Here is a 14,530-nt window from a genome sequence, read left to right as displayed (position 1 = left end):
CTTCACTTCACTTCCACTCCACACAACTCAACTGAGCTCAGCTCAACTCTCAACTCGTTTCGGTATGCCGCCCTTTTTGCCAAGACTTTTGCCGGCCAAGAAGGCTGCCAAAAAAAAAGAAAATAAAGAAGGAAAACTTGGGTGTATAAAATAATAGGAAAACATGGCAAAGGACAGCCGGAGTGGAAGCCTGTGCGAATTACTTGCACCAAAGTGTTTTCCGTTTTTAATATTTCCACCGTCTTTTGGGGAAAAAGTTGCAGAAGGAGCAGAAAGCGAGCATCCCGGCCACTTAGGACACTTTTGGCCATGGCTCGTCGCTTTTCAGCCGCCTTGGTCACTGGATCGCTGGCTCACTGGCTCACTTGCTCAATTTCCGCTTTTAATTAAATGAACATTAGGCCAAAAGGCTGAGCCCACAAAAAAGCCAGCAACCAACCAACCACCTGATGGCATTTGCCACAAGCTGCATTTTACATTGCAGGCGTTGGCCAAATTGCGCGTAAATTGCATGCAGTTAGTTTTAAATTTTAAAATTAATTTTTAGCTGGTCTTCGGTGGCAGTGTTTGTTTGTGCTTTAATAGCTGTTAATATTTATGAACTAAAAGTTCAAACAACAAACAGCCGACTAGAGCCAACTGTTGTCGATATTTAACGATGCATTTTCAGTGGGCGAATTTGTGTGCTGCGAATACTGGCTTTATACATTGGATGCCAGCCAAACGGGCCTAAACAAACAGCAGGCGTGAATTGGCTCGTAATTATTCAATAACAGTTTATTTAAAACACACCATTAGAGGGCTTCATGGGTGGTGGCCTTACTACTATTTAAAAGCTAATCTAAATATTCGCAGCAATAACATTTTGAAAATTAATTAACAGAATGATATTTTTTGCTGCGAATTTAAAGTTGTTTTCGTTTTCCCGCGAATTAATTACATTTTAAAAACTATATTAGCTATGAGATGAAGGCAGGCAGAAAATGTGGTCAAACTTTTTGCACTGGATGATACTTTTCTTCTCGGGCGTAGTACCAAAGGCACAACAAGATGAAGCAATCCAAGCCGATTAACAACTTGAGTAAGTTCATCTGCAGCAATTGCATGCGCACCACTTCCAAATCTAAAGAGCAGCCAATCTATTAGCTTTATATACATTCATATATACTGTAGTTCCAACTTACTATCTTCCTGCTGCTGTGCCTGCAACAACTTCAGCTCAAGTTCGGGCAGCAATTGATCAAATTCTCTGTCAATACTCATCCTAAAAGTCACCAGGCCATCGGATGAATCAGAAGGAATAACTGCAGTAGGAGCTGGCAGGACGAAATCCGACAATTGGATCGTTAGGAACAGGATGCAAAAGGAGTTACTGAGCTGAGACATTATCGATCAGCGTGTGTTGAGTGAAGAACTGGTAATGGATATCCTAAGGTTCGAGGTTTCCCAACATTTGCTTATATATCGAAATAATGAACACACATGCTGCGTAGAGTCTTGTGGCTGGTACTTATATTTACATTCGCGCTGTTTAAATACCCCAGTCAGAAAGCAGCTGGGAAACAAACAATGCCGAGCAATATCCGATACGAAGGTTAGGCGACAGAATTTCTCCTCACGGCGTTGAAGTGCTGGTGCTCGTGGATAAATCTGTTGTGGAAGTTTCCACCGTCGAATCGGTGCTGGATTCCGTTGTTGTAGCCGTCGTTGTGCTAGTCGTTGCTCTAGTCGTTGTGGTTTCTTGGGTCGTTGAAGTTGACTCGGTTGTGGCACTTGCTGTGCTTCCAGATGGCGTTGATTCGCCTTCATCATCGCCGGAGCCAAAACTGCCGAGTAGTCCCAAAACTCCCTGTACAACGCAAAAAAAAAAGTATAATTAGAAACAGAAGTTTAGAGTAGTTATAAGTAGTTAAAAGTAGAATTTTTAAACCAACAAACTTCTACAATACTTGATACAATATTTGGATTGCGACAACTTTGCAACCTAAATTCTATTCGAAGTGTCACCAAAAATCTGTTACCAAAACCTCAAAAGAACCAAATATTTGCATTGTCTCAGTAAAGAAAGCTGCTATTCTTTCAAATATTAGGTTGTAGAGTACTTAACTTGATGATATCTATTTGTAGAGAGTTCTGTTTTTTTCCACAATTTAAATCATCTTACCTTTGAAAAGCCATCAACTACATTGTTGAAAACCTTTGCAGCTGTTCCAAACACATCAAATATTCCCGATGATTCCGACGATGTCGGCAATTGCTGGGCGGTTTTGTTGTGGCTGCTGTTATCCGAGTCTTCGAGTCCAAAGATATCGCCAAGAAAGTCGAGCCCAAATGAATGGACAGTGGCCAAGGAGCCGAGAAGGCACAACCAGATTAGCAGATTCATGACGGCTTGTGAATGAATTGGTTTTCTTCTATCCTGCACCAACAAGCAGATATGATCAAATGTCTAACAAGATGCGGATACATTTCGTTTTTGACGGCTGCTCTCGAGCTGATTATTCTCAATAACCCTGAATCTAATTAAATAAACGGCTGTACAAATACCTGACATTTGCCGCAGGTGTGACTGACTCATGAATGAATCGTGTCGTGAGTTAAGCAGACTTAGAAAAGTACTTAAATTATGACTCGAACGTGATCAAACATATACGCGGAAATACTTAGTACAAGTCAAAATGTATATTAAAAATTTAGCTCTAAGCTTCGGTTCTTTGATCTGTAATCGACTTTATTACTTCCAGCGAAAGATTTTATGGGGTGTATATCTAGCGTTATTCTCAGCTCATAATGACTGACTTGTTGTTGAATAGTAAGGAGATAAGATGTTAAATTTGGAGGAACAGTTTGAAAGCTATACTTATTGGTTAGCTATCAATTTAGCTATCAAGTTGTGTTACAAAGACAAAGTGTGATTGCATACTTGCCAATCCAAATCATTCCCAATTGTATATCTCCTTGAGGCTGATTTTCCAGCAAATGTGCCATAAAGGCCATTCATTTCATTTCGCCGTGAAATGCTGACTTTGGCAAAGTCGGACATCTAATTGGCCCTAATATCGCTGTCATCCGCACTTACACCCCAGTTGCACTCAGCCAGCATTATGGCTTTGATCTGACTTAGACATATGCCCAGGATAATGGCGTTGGCGTTGGCGTTGGCAGATGCATTTGCCCTCCACTTCGTGGGGTGCGACACTCGAGCGCATCGAGTGGAAGGCGGTAGAAAAGCATTTCAAATGCATTCACGAGCAGGAGCGTTTTAAATTACTCCCAACTTGGGGCAAATCCGAGGGCTGATGACTCAGTCATTTGGAGGGGGAGATAACATGGCATTTGCTGGGGTCTGATGTTCAGCCTTCAAGAAGGCGATGTGTGCGAGTGAGCTTCAATTAATATGCAGCAATTGCATGTACACGGCTGGGTTATCTGCTGCCACCCAATTTGTTTATTTATGTGCACTTCCTATGCCGTCTAATTAACTGAGTGCAGCATGTGGATTACCTGTCATTTCCACCCGTTGTTTATCGCCTGTTTCAATTGATCACATTTGCTCGAGGAAATCAAGCAACTCCCCAAGTAGCAAGGACCTAATAAAAACGAAGATATCCCCAGCAGAAACTAGCAGTCTCATCTCTTGGCCCCGCTGCCTGATCTATGGCACTGCAAGTGTCACATAAATTACAAGCGGAAGCATCAAAATGCTGTCAAATGTAGGAGGGGAAGCGGCGTTGAATCGAGTCGCGTCGAAAAGGATTTTCATTGCTGCATTCTGGAAGCGAGTTTTACTTGCAGTACACGGGAAAAAATCTCTACAAACTATTTGCTTAGAATACATTGTGTATTCCGTGTGACCAAAGCACCATATGAAGTTTATTTCGATGCAGTGTGACCATGCCATATCAAGAGGGTGCTAATTTAGGTGATGGGCTTAGGTTATCAATTTTTTGTGCACTTTTCTCTATGTGCACCTGCTTGGCTCGATTTTGCTTGGATTGCTCGGAAGCTTGGCGTTTAGTTTTTCGCATTGGCACTTTGTCTTCATCACAGGCGACGAGCGGTGGCCGCAACAAGCTCATCATAGCCATCGACGGCCGCATCATCGTCTCTTCATCGTCATTCTCATCGCCGTCGTCGGCGTGCTCCTACATAGCTATAAACATCAATTTAGCAACGAAAATTGGTTTTCAGATAGCTTCCACACACACACAAACACACATACACTTACACATGTCCACGCACACTACTTCAGCTAGAGAAAAATTGTTTTTCGCTTTAAGTGACAAGCAGTGAGAACGAACTGACGACAACTTTGTCGATGTCTTAGTTCGCGTCTTGGTGTAGTGTTCCTGGTTATTTATTTGTTGTTTTTTGGGGACCAGAGAACTTCGTCATGTCGAAGCAGCCATGTGGAAAGTAATAAACTAATAAAAGAGAGACAAACACACTGCAAATAAAAGCATTGCCCCAGTGAAATATGTATCTGTGCTTAAAATGCTGTCATTTCGTGGCATTGTTTCACATTTTAACAAATACAAATATGTGTGTTTATCGTATATTGATGACAAGTGAATATTGCAGAACTTCGGGCGTTGACATTGAGACGAATTGAGCACACCCATGTTGGGCCATAAATTTATCATTGCATAACCGCAGGCTCATGAATAAGACATTCAAAATGTGGCAAATGGAATGTGCAGAGCTAAAACCGAAAGCCGGCATGTATTGATGATGATTAGATTGATTGAAAATTCAATAGACTATGCCGAGATGGCCAGACAGTTGTCCAATCCTCAGCCACTCCACTCCATCGTAAAGTGCCAGCAGAACCTGTCATAAACCACAAACACAAACACAGACACACTCGAAATCAGCACTTCACTGGCGTCAAAAGCGAAAATTATTTAAATTTATGCCTGGCTCAAAAAAAAAAAAAAAGGAAAACGTACTTAAAAGCGAAGACGGTCGAAATGTGTGCCAAATGAAATTCGTTGAAATTTTATGCAAACCTCAACAAATTGTCATTAAAAGCGGCAACACACATACACACATCCAAACAGGACTTGGCCATAAACAGAGCCGCCATTTGACCGTCCATATTTATGATGTGAACGACAAGACAAAATGGACTTCCGGCCGCCAAAAAGGAGCGAGAAAGAGAGAGAGAGCGAGGTAGAGTGAGAGAGAAGGAGTTTGAGGCCATGGGGTTGTGGCTCTTTGCATTTTAATAGACTGACCCAAACGCTTTGGGAACCACATGCAGAACGCGAAAATACAAACGCCTGCACATGTATGCACAAAATCATATACATGTGTATGTTAGACAAGGACATGTGTGTGTGTGTGTGAGCCATTTGCAATGCAAATTGGCAAAAGTTTAAAAAATTTATGCGGCTTTAATGGCACCTGGCGACTGCAGAACGGACCACGGATCCAAAAACCAGACCACAACACACCACACCAACTAAGACTATTCGAGGAAATTATATACTAAATAGCAGAATAATTTTTTTGGCATTTGAGCTGCTCATTTTTTTGTTGTACCCCATCCCCGACGTTTTTTGTCGACTACATTAAATGCAAATTTATGCCTATTTGCTGCAAGAAAGTGTAACGGAACCTTGCCGTTGCTAGCTGCTTGTTAAACTCGCATAAATTTCACTGGCGGCTTCCCATTTTGCCTGACACTAAAAGGATGTAGCACCACGGATGGCAGGGGATTCACTCTTTTGGACTGAGTTGAGGTACCAGTTGTGTGACGAGAGTGTATATTAAATAAGAATCTTTTCCATGGAAAAAGGTTCAACTTTTACATAATATTTATTTCGATTACAAGAACCTTTTATCTATACAAATAAGTTCTCATTATACCAGTGATCGGTAAAAGGGAATTTTGAAATTAATGATAATCATTATTTAATGCAATAGAGTATTTGTACAGCTAATGGGTACTAAAAAGGGATATTAGGTACAAATCGAAGTATCACTGGGTAGAAAGCACCTCCCTTTCAAGCGAAATATTGAGCGATTCATCAAAGACATGGGCGTGCCATCGAAAGGGGCAAGTAGAGGGATTGGCAATGGCTGAACTATGGCAAACTATCGCCACTTGCATTGTGCATTCGAGCAATGCTTGCAACTTATTGTTGTTATCGCTCTTTGCACTTCTTTTGACTTCTTTTGGCTGCCACTTGGCAGGCGAAACTCTTTGCAACTTGGCTAAGTAAAATTTATGTGCATTTCTTGTGCGCTTCTGTCCCTTCCGTGTGAAATGTGCCAAGAAATGTTTGGTTTTTGTCTTTCCTTTTTTTTTTTTGCTCCCATAGGCGCAGTCTGGCGAAGCAGTAGAATTGGAAAAACGTTAGCTGCAAATAATTAGCCATTAACAATTGGCCTCGCCAATCGCAACAACAGCGACTTTTGACCGTCTGTTGCCAATTTCCTGTGCTGGCCAAAAGTTTTACGCTTTATTGTGCCTGGTTATATCATCTCAAGTTGCACTGGCAAATTGCTGCCTTGCTGCCTTGCTGCAACTTCTTTTTGTCCGAATAACGCGCTCAATAAAACGATTTATGCTGCCTGCGCCTTTCGAGCCCTGAAAACTTTGTGAACTTTTGCCAACATTTGTTTTGTCTATTGCCTTGTAACTTGTGGCAATTCTGGCAGCCCAGAAGCTCACAGCCACTCAGTTGACTTGGCCTAAACCCTCGGACTTATTAGTGCAGTTTATCCAACGACTCAAGAAGCTGCGTGCGGTTTGTCTTGGGCTGCCCATAAATCTCGGCGAGGCAAGTTTTCGGCCACGGCTAGCAAATAAACACCCGGGGTCATAAATCAGGGCGCTGCAACATGCCCAACATGACGTGCAACATGCGCTGCACCCCAAAAAAACTGCATGCTGATGGGCTAAGAAAAAGGGGGCAGATCGAAGTTCGCTGGGCGTGGCTAATGCAAATCGTGCAGCCGCGACAACAGCTGCACAATTTGGCCAAATTGGCCTGGCCGTAACCGCTTGGCCAACTTGGCATTCATGGCGCTGTGATTCTGAACGCCTCTGAATAATTTATCATTCATTTGGGCTCATTTACCCCATTGCAGTTATGAATAATAAAGGGGTAACAGGCATAAAAAAAAAAATAGATGTGCACCGCTAATTGAAGCAAGTTGCATGTTACTTAAAGCCCCATGTCAACACCATTCGGGGCTTTTGTGAAAATTCGACAGCCACCTGGATTATATTTTGCGGACTTGTCGCCCGCTGATGCTGCATGTTCAACAATCGTTGTTCGATTTGTGGCCCCCGCTACATATTGGCCACTGTCAGACTGCAACTCATGTCATGTGTGACAAAAATCGAGCATTGAAGCCATTGACAGACGCAATTTTGGCCAGCAATTGTAATTGGTTTAGGTGTCCTGGTTGGCAGTAGTTGTAGTTGCAGCCAGTTCGAACCATGAACCATTCGTTAATTAACATGTTCGTGGCTTTGCTGGATGTAACTGTCCATGTCCTGCAGCTATCCCATGTCACTTGGGGTGGACCTTTGTGTAGTAATTGCCATTTCTCTTTATTTAACTCATTAAACTTACTGCACTTTCTCCACTCACTTTGTCTTAATTACTTTGTGACTTGTTTCTGAATGGTAAATGTTTAAACTGACCAAAGTAACTTTGACTTTGACAAGCCTGAAGGAAATACAATACTCCTAACAATTGAACAATTATGCAAGTAATTAATATTTTAGTAAGCTAATTAAATTGGAAACAACAAGGCTTATGAGTAATATATTAAAATAATTGTGAGTTTAGAGTTTCTCAAGTCAAATGTAGGTCCACTCAGCTGTCCGGTTTCTATGCAAAAACCTGCCACCGTTAAGCGAATCATTTTGCACGCGCAATGAACTCATCGCCAGCGTGGACTTAATCAAATTTCGTAGCGCAAAATAGCTCGGAGAGCAGCATTTCCCGTTTCGAGCATTTCCGGCACGTTTTTTTGGGGGCGAACGGAATCTTAGCATACTTTGGAGCGCGCTTTATTGCGCTGTCAGTGAGAGTGGGCGGGTGTTATGCTGCTGTAAATGGAGACGAGGGCCCACGTTGACACACTTATTTACCAGCTGGCCACGGCAAGCCCAACTCCATGGTCATCTCCTGGTCGGTCGAGCATCCATCCCAGCCCCCCTTTTAATCTGCTCTTTGTGCGCCGAGCTTGTTGCACGCTTCACGCTCGCAGTGGCACGCGGCGCATAAATCAATGGCAACGATCTTTACGTGCTGCCTCAAAGTTTCTCGTTCAACATCCGCCACATCTAGAGCACTGAGAGAAAAAATGGGCAGTTCACATAGAGAGCTGTCTAAGCTTAACTCACCTTGATTACCGAAACTAACAGGTGTTTGTACTTGCGGAACTTGAAATGCTCGTGTAGTGCTTTAATTAAAGCACTTTTCCTCTCGAGTGTAGGAAGTGCATTTTTTCTAAGTGCACAAAACCCCTGCTCTTCAGTGCTCCGCCCACCATCACTCACGCGCCTTGCAATCTTTATTGCACATTGCGGCTTCCGGTTGGCGGATGCGGATGTGGATGTGAATGTGGACGTGTGCTTGTGTGAGTGCGCCCTTGTTTGTGTTGGTGTTTGTGCCTCATTTTAGTTGAGAACGCGGCATTAAAATGCATTTGGCTTTCAATTTACTCTCGCACTCGCGTAATATTTTCATTAAGTGTTTTCTTTTCAGTCATTTTAGCCACGTTCTCAACCTCCCATCTGCTCACCCAAACACCCAAACACTTAAGTACTCTAAATTGTTAATGAAATGTTAAATGGCTTGGAGTGGCCGAAGGAAAACACAATTCGACGCCTGCTGATTGACCGTAATGAGCCAGTTACGCAACAATATTCATTAATTAGTAATTAATAATGACCCCCGTGGGGCAGAGGGACAGGTGTTTGCCACATGTGGCATTAATTGCCCAGGGCAAGGTCGATTGGTGAGCCAAATTGAATGGTCAATTAACAGGGGAAGAACAATCACAGCATTTGGACTAATTAGTATGGTGACCAGCTTACGTTACGGTCTCAGGTCTTCCAATGAATTTTCTACCAGCAACTGAGACCCCAAACAAATTCATTAATTTTAACAGCCGAAGCAGTAACAAAAAATCGATGCGTTGACACAAAAACAAATGCATTTCGTGAGCATGGATGTGAATTGGTAAGACCCAGCTGAACATGGACTAAAAAAAAACCCCAACTAACAGCAACTGAAGTGGAACGCACAGATAGACAGCTGTTGATAACGCCCAGAAATCGTACCAGATACCAAACCAAACCAAACTGAACAGAATAGAACTGGCAGACACAAAACATGTGTAGGATTGCCAAATCCTCTGACTCCATCTGCACACCACGGTGTCCCAATCCCAATCCCTATACCACACCCATTACCATCCTCCCTACTACAAACTCCTTACTCCAAACTCCCTACTCCAAACTCCATACTCCAAACTCCATACTCCAAACTCCACACTCCAATCTCCATCCTCCAGCAGCAAATGCGCTTGTCCCATGCTGATCCCTTTAGCTGTTGAATTGCAAATTGTTTGTATCTGGCGTCAACAATTTGTTTTTTGTCTCCACTCCGTAAGAGCCTTATGTCGGAGTAATGGCAACTATATGATATAGTTTGCCAAGCCAGATTATTAATGTAGCTATGCTGAAAGCCAGTAATGGCCAGCTCTTCCCCTTCAGTTTATCAACTTCGAAATGATCTCGAGCTGGCTGCTGCGTTAAGCTTATTTTAATAATCTAAAAGTTTATTAAATAAATAGAAAGAGAAAGTGACAAAGCTTAATATTTTAACTATTTTATTTGGCTATTTATTACGAGAAATTATTTATAGTTTGGAAATAACTTCCAAAGTATCAATAAGCATGCAGTGCCAAAATCAAAGTGGTTTTCCTGATTCCTTTCACATTGGAAATTTTTGGAGCACTATAAAAGCGAAAAGAAGGGTATTCCGGGATCGTTTTAATCTAGATCGCCCATCTTTTTCGCATTTTTTGCCCATTTTTTGTCGCTCGCTGACAAAATGTCCACCCATCTGTCACGGCAACCGGCAACAACTTTCAGCCAGCGGGCAGGCATCAGCAACAAGCAATCCGAAACTTAATTTTTTTTTCATACCCTACATGCGCAATTTGTATGATTTCCAGCTGCACTTTTTTGGATGCGCTGTTTTGTAGGTTGTCAAATGCGTTTTTCCCACTTGTTTTACAATTTCTGCTTTTGCAAGAAACAAATTTGAATGCACAGCAAATGGCAAATGAGCAAGTGCATTGTCAGGGAGAATTATTAAATTGCTGCGGTGCAATGGAGGCTGGAAAAGTGGGTAGCAAGTGGGTGGAAAAGTGGGCGGAAAGTGGGCGGAGAAAGGGAGCAAGTGCCGCTTAATGGTCTGGCCATGTCGTTTAATTTTTTTTTGTTTTTTCCCAGCGCTTTGGTCGCATTCTGCTGCATTGTGCGCTAAATACTTTGACGTCTTTTTATTGTGTGCTCTTATTTTATGCATTAAATTTGCTTATTTTTTTTTTGGGTTTGCCTGTTTCGCCCGCAAGCATTCGAGCCATTTGCATTTACATATGCGCATTGCTTGCTGCAGATTGTATTTAATTAAAATTTGTTGTAATTCTAGAAATGGCCGACAAATGCGGCCATAAAGCAGCCCCATGACAGCCGCAAGGACGGACCTGATTTAAGTGCGTGCATATGTATGTACATATGTAGATACTAGTATGCCATTTACGGCGTATTCGATTTTTGGGCCAACACTGCGCGTATGGCAGATGGTAAATAATGAATGCCCAAAAATGCAGTAATTTATCGCCATGTTTATCTGCTACTCATTACTAGGCAGCAGCAACAGAAGCAGCAGCAGAAGCGGCAAAATCTGCATACATATCAAATGTGTGTGTCATTTTTCGAGGGCCATTGGGAAAGGGCCATTGCAAATGGAGATAAGCGAAATTCAGTTTTGTTAATGGCTCGGCCAATTCAATTTGCTCGTGTACCGCGAACGTTCATCAATTTCGCTGGCAAATGCAAATAGCAAAATGATAGGCAAATATTTATTGTGGCCCGCATAATGAGTGAGAAATCTTGTTTTGGCAACCAAGTCAGGTGCCAGGAAGTCAGCTCTAATGGCTACCAGAAAGCGGGCCAAAAGTTGAGCCCAATGGGAATGACTTCACCAGCAAACCGTGCATTTTGCATGCGAAACAGCATCGTCATGAGCATTAAAACTAATGCGCCGAAAAGTAGACTATTAAAAATGTAAAGTCAACTTTATTAGCTCAAACGAAAATTCTGTCATTTGTATGTGTGCGCGTGCGTGCGTGTGTGTGTGTGTGTGTAAGCATTTAAGAGCTTGAAATTTGAGGCAACTTACTCTGTAGAAGGGGCGAAAGTATACATTCCGAACATACAAAATCATTCATTCTGATTTTCTGTCTTTAGCCGCTAAATGCTTTCAGCCAGACTTTACAGACATCCAAGGGTCATGCTACTTTGTTTTCTTTGTGCGTGAACTCCTGGTTTGCTTAAGCCCTAAAAAATCATTTCTTAACGTTGGTGAATGCAATATATATACATACATATATGCGAGTACGCACGCATATCCCCATTCAACAGAGCCGCTGGCAACGGCCTCTCAATTGCCAGCAAAAGTTGGACAAACACAGCGACCTATAATACACATGCTGCTGGCTGGCTCACAAACTAACACATTAGGCGGCATTTCCTTTGCCAAAGTTGGTTGACTTCGTTTTTGGGGACTGCGACGGCAACAACAAGCAAATAAACTGACAGACACTCGTTTCCGTTTTCAAACAAAACAGACGCCATATTTAAAATTCCAAACGGGCGTCCTGGCAACAACAGCAACAGCAACAAGAAAAACAACTACTTTGGGCAATATAAGCAGGCAAACAAATGAAATAACAGAAAATTGCCGTTTGCTAAAAACTTTTGCTCTGCTTTTTTCCATTTTTTTTTTTTTTATTTTTGCTTTCTTGCCATTCCAGCCATGGAGTTTGTAGCTTCTGGCTGCTGCTGCTTTCGGTGCCAAAACAAAGAATTCAATTTAGTGGGTCGTGCGTTGATGTGGACAGGTTCATTGAACGCGTACTCATTCCTTCGAATGAGCATAAATTACGCACCATACATGACTCGAAACTAATTGTGAAGTTATGCCAAACGATTCGATTCGATTTGGAATGCGCCAGCGAAAATCGAGTATCCGCTCAAAGATGACAGCGTTCTCGGATTGTTTGGCATTCATATCATCATGGTATTTCTCGCAGGCGAGAAATGAAAATGGAAAAAACGAAAAGCGAAAAAAGAAAAACTTGCTGACCGGTGGCCGTGACTTCCGTGCACCAGAAATGAAATGAAAGATTTATTCCAGATTCGCATGACGAGATAGTGCGTTGTGTTCTGTTGTGTGGCAACTGCCATGGCACAAAAGACACGTAGGCCAATAAAAATGCCATCCTCGTTCGTTCGTTTGGCCTGCTCCACAGCTCCACAGAGTTGTATACATATTATGCTAAAATGATTTGTGCGGCCAAATTGCCGTTCGGACGTTGCACTAATTTTATGGCAAGTGCATGGCGAAAACAATCAATAAAAGATAAGAACTTTGCTTGCTTTTGTTGTAAGAACTTTGTTCTATGGTACTTCAAATTGATGGAGTCAGGCTTTCTACATTAAGCAACAATTTCATATATTTATGAATTGAGGGGAAAATTTAGATTTCGATTTTCTTAAGCTTTATGCCTTTAAAGTGCGATGTATTTATGCTTGGTTTCTGCTGCAAACTGTGCCTAGGTGGAGGCGAGTTTTAAGCAGAAGGCAAGCGCCCTCCATCGAAGCATTAGGAAAATCTATAAAATCGCTGGGCCCGTCAGGACGCCACCCATACATGCCAATAAAATATTTTATCAAACGTACGTGCTGCTATTAGTCACCCCAGCCAGCTCCCCCCACTTTCCATTCCCCCCCACCCATCACATGTACGCATATCAAATGACGGCGTTGATGTGTTGAAAGCCCGGGAAAGAAAAGGGGGATGGAAAGCGGGTTGGGCGGGTACGGATGTGCGGGCGGTGGTCAACCCTTTTTTACGGCTGGTCACTGGAGCACTCCGGCTCAACGGCACTCCGGCAGTCCAGCAATCCAGCAGTCCGGCAGTCCGGCATTCCGGCTCCGGTTCTGGTCTCTGATTATGCGTCGTGCGGCCATAAATTTATATTGAAAGACGTGCGCTGTTAATCAAATTAAAGTGTTTGATTAAATTTTAAATATAACTCGCACTCTGCCGCGGCGGGGCAGTAAAAACTGTACAAATGGCTATGCATATATAAAGTTATGAATGAAAATTAATTTAAGAACACGTGGCGTATGCGCAATAATCAATTTATGAATTATGCGCAAGATTATTAATTAAACTCTCTTGTTATGCGGCAAAGCGATAAAGTGCTAAAAGGACAACCATTTAAGCCCGCTTCTAAAGAGATTTTCGAAAACGTGTCGCAAAGTACACAGATACGTAGATACGTAGATACATAGATACGCTAGATATTCGAACACACTTTTGGCTCAAGTGGTGCGCCGGCACTTTAAAGCGCTTAACGGGCCAACTGAAGTTAAATAACAATTTCACTGCTCATTAACCCTAATTTGTATGTAAATTTTTCGGGTGCCTCGGTGGGTCCTTTTTTCGCTCCCCGGTGAGCCCACGGGTATGCAATGGCGCCTCTCTCTCACTTAAAAAGGCCAACTCCATGCCATTTTGTATGCTTTAAGTAACGCACATGACACGGAACGCCGGGAGTTCTAGTTATGTATATAGTCGGAAAGGAAATGGTCGACGGGGGAGTGGCGTTGGCCATTATGGAACATTCGCTGGAGCATTTTCTTCAAGTTGCAAATAGTGCGGGGCATGCAAAGTGCAGGAAGCGAGAATGAGTTGCTTTTGGACCAGGCGCAAAACGAGCAAAAGACCTGGCCACAGATAGCTGGGATAGCTGCGGAAAATGAAGCGAGAAAAAGAAGGGGAAAACGGGGAAAAAGGGGAAAAGCGTGGAAGATTGTTTGTCTGTTGCCCTCATTCTCGCCTTCTCGCCATGCATCGCAGCCCGAGTCCAAGTCCCATCTTCCATTAATTCATCCGCCATGGCGGCCAAACAATAGGCCCGGCATTCCAGAGTGGCCACATTTGGTGGCTGGTGCCGAAAATGGTCCATTTTGCTCCGTTTCAAAATTGGTAATTTTTTTTCATTCTTTGGGTGTACAAAAAAAGTTGTTAGAGGAGCCAAGAAAACGAACCAGTTGTAATTAAAAGGGAAAACTTTTTTATGAGCTTTTAAAAATTGCCTAAAAATAGTATTAGTTTCGCTACAAACATTCAGTTTATTAACTTAAATTTTTTATTATATGTTCTGCGAGTGACATATTTAATTGTGCTAAAATATGAAT

General features: G+C 42.4%; 2 protein-coding genes and 1 long non-coding RNA gene across 3 annotated transcripts; 1 reads left to right on the top strand and 2 right to left on the bottom strand.

Moving 5' to 3' along the window:
• Positions 1-751: 751 nt before the first annotated feature.
• Positions 752-1,484, bottom strand: LOC6538262. The gene is made up of 2 exons (XM_002098753.4): positions 1,185-1,484; positions 752-1,123 (listed from the first exon to the last, which is right to left on the bottom strand). The coding sequence occupies exons 1-2, from the start codon at positions 1,384-1,386 to the stop codon at positions 990-992; spliced, it is 336 nt and encodes a 111-aa protein (XP_002098789.1). The 5' UTR covers positions 1,387-1,484; the 3' UTR covers positions 752-989.
• Positions 1,485-1,490: 6 nt separating this feature from the next.
• On the bottom strand, positions 1,491-2,386 carry LOC6538261 (endochitinase A). The gene is made up of 2 exons (XM_002098752.4): positions 2,165-2,386; positions 1,491-1,849 (listed from the first exon to the last, which is right to left on the bottom strand). The coding sequence occupies exons 1-2, from the start codon at positions 2,384-2,386 to the stop codon at positions 1,616-1,618; spliced, it is 456 nt and encodes a 151-aa protein (XP_002098788.1). The 3' UTR covers positions 1,491-1,615.
• On the top strand, positions 1,779-2,551 carry LOC120321854. Its single transcript, XR_005561580.1, has 2 exons — positions 1,779-1,870; positions 2,206-2,551. It is a non-coding gene; the product is annotated as an uncharacterized LOC120321854 (long non-coding RNA).
• Positions 2,552-14,530: the final 11,979 nt, after the last annotated feature.

This window comes from Drosophila yakuba, chromosome 3R, assembly GCF_016746365.2.
Source record: "Drosophila yakuba strain Tai18E2 chromosome 3R, Prin_Dyak_Tai18E2_2.1, whole genome shotgun sequence".
Taxonomy (NCBI): domain Eukaryota; kingdom Metazoa; phylum Arthropoda; class Insecta; order Diptera; family Drosophilidae; genus Drosophila; species Drosophila yakuba.
The sequence above is the reverse complement of the archived record's forward strand: the minus strand, read 5'-3'. Positions and strand labels throughout refer to the sequence as shown.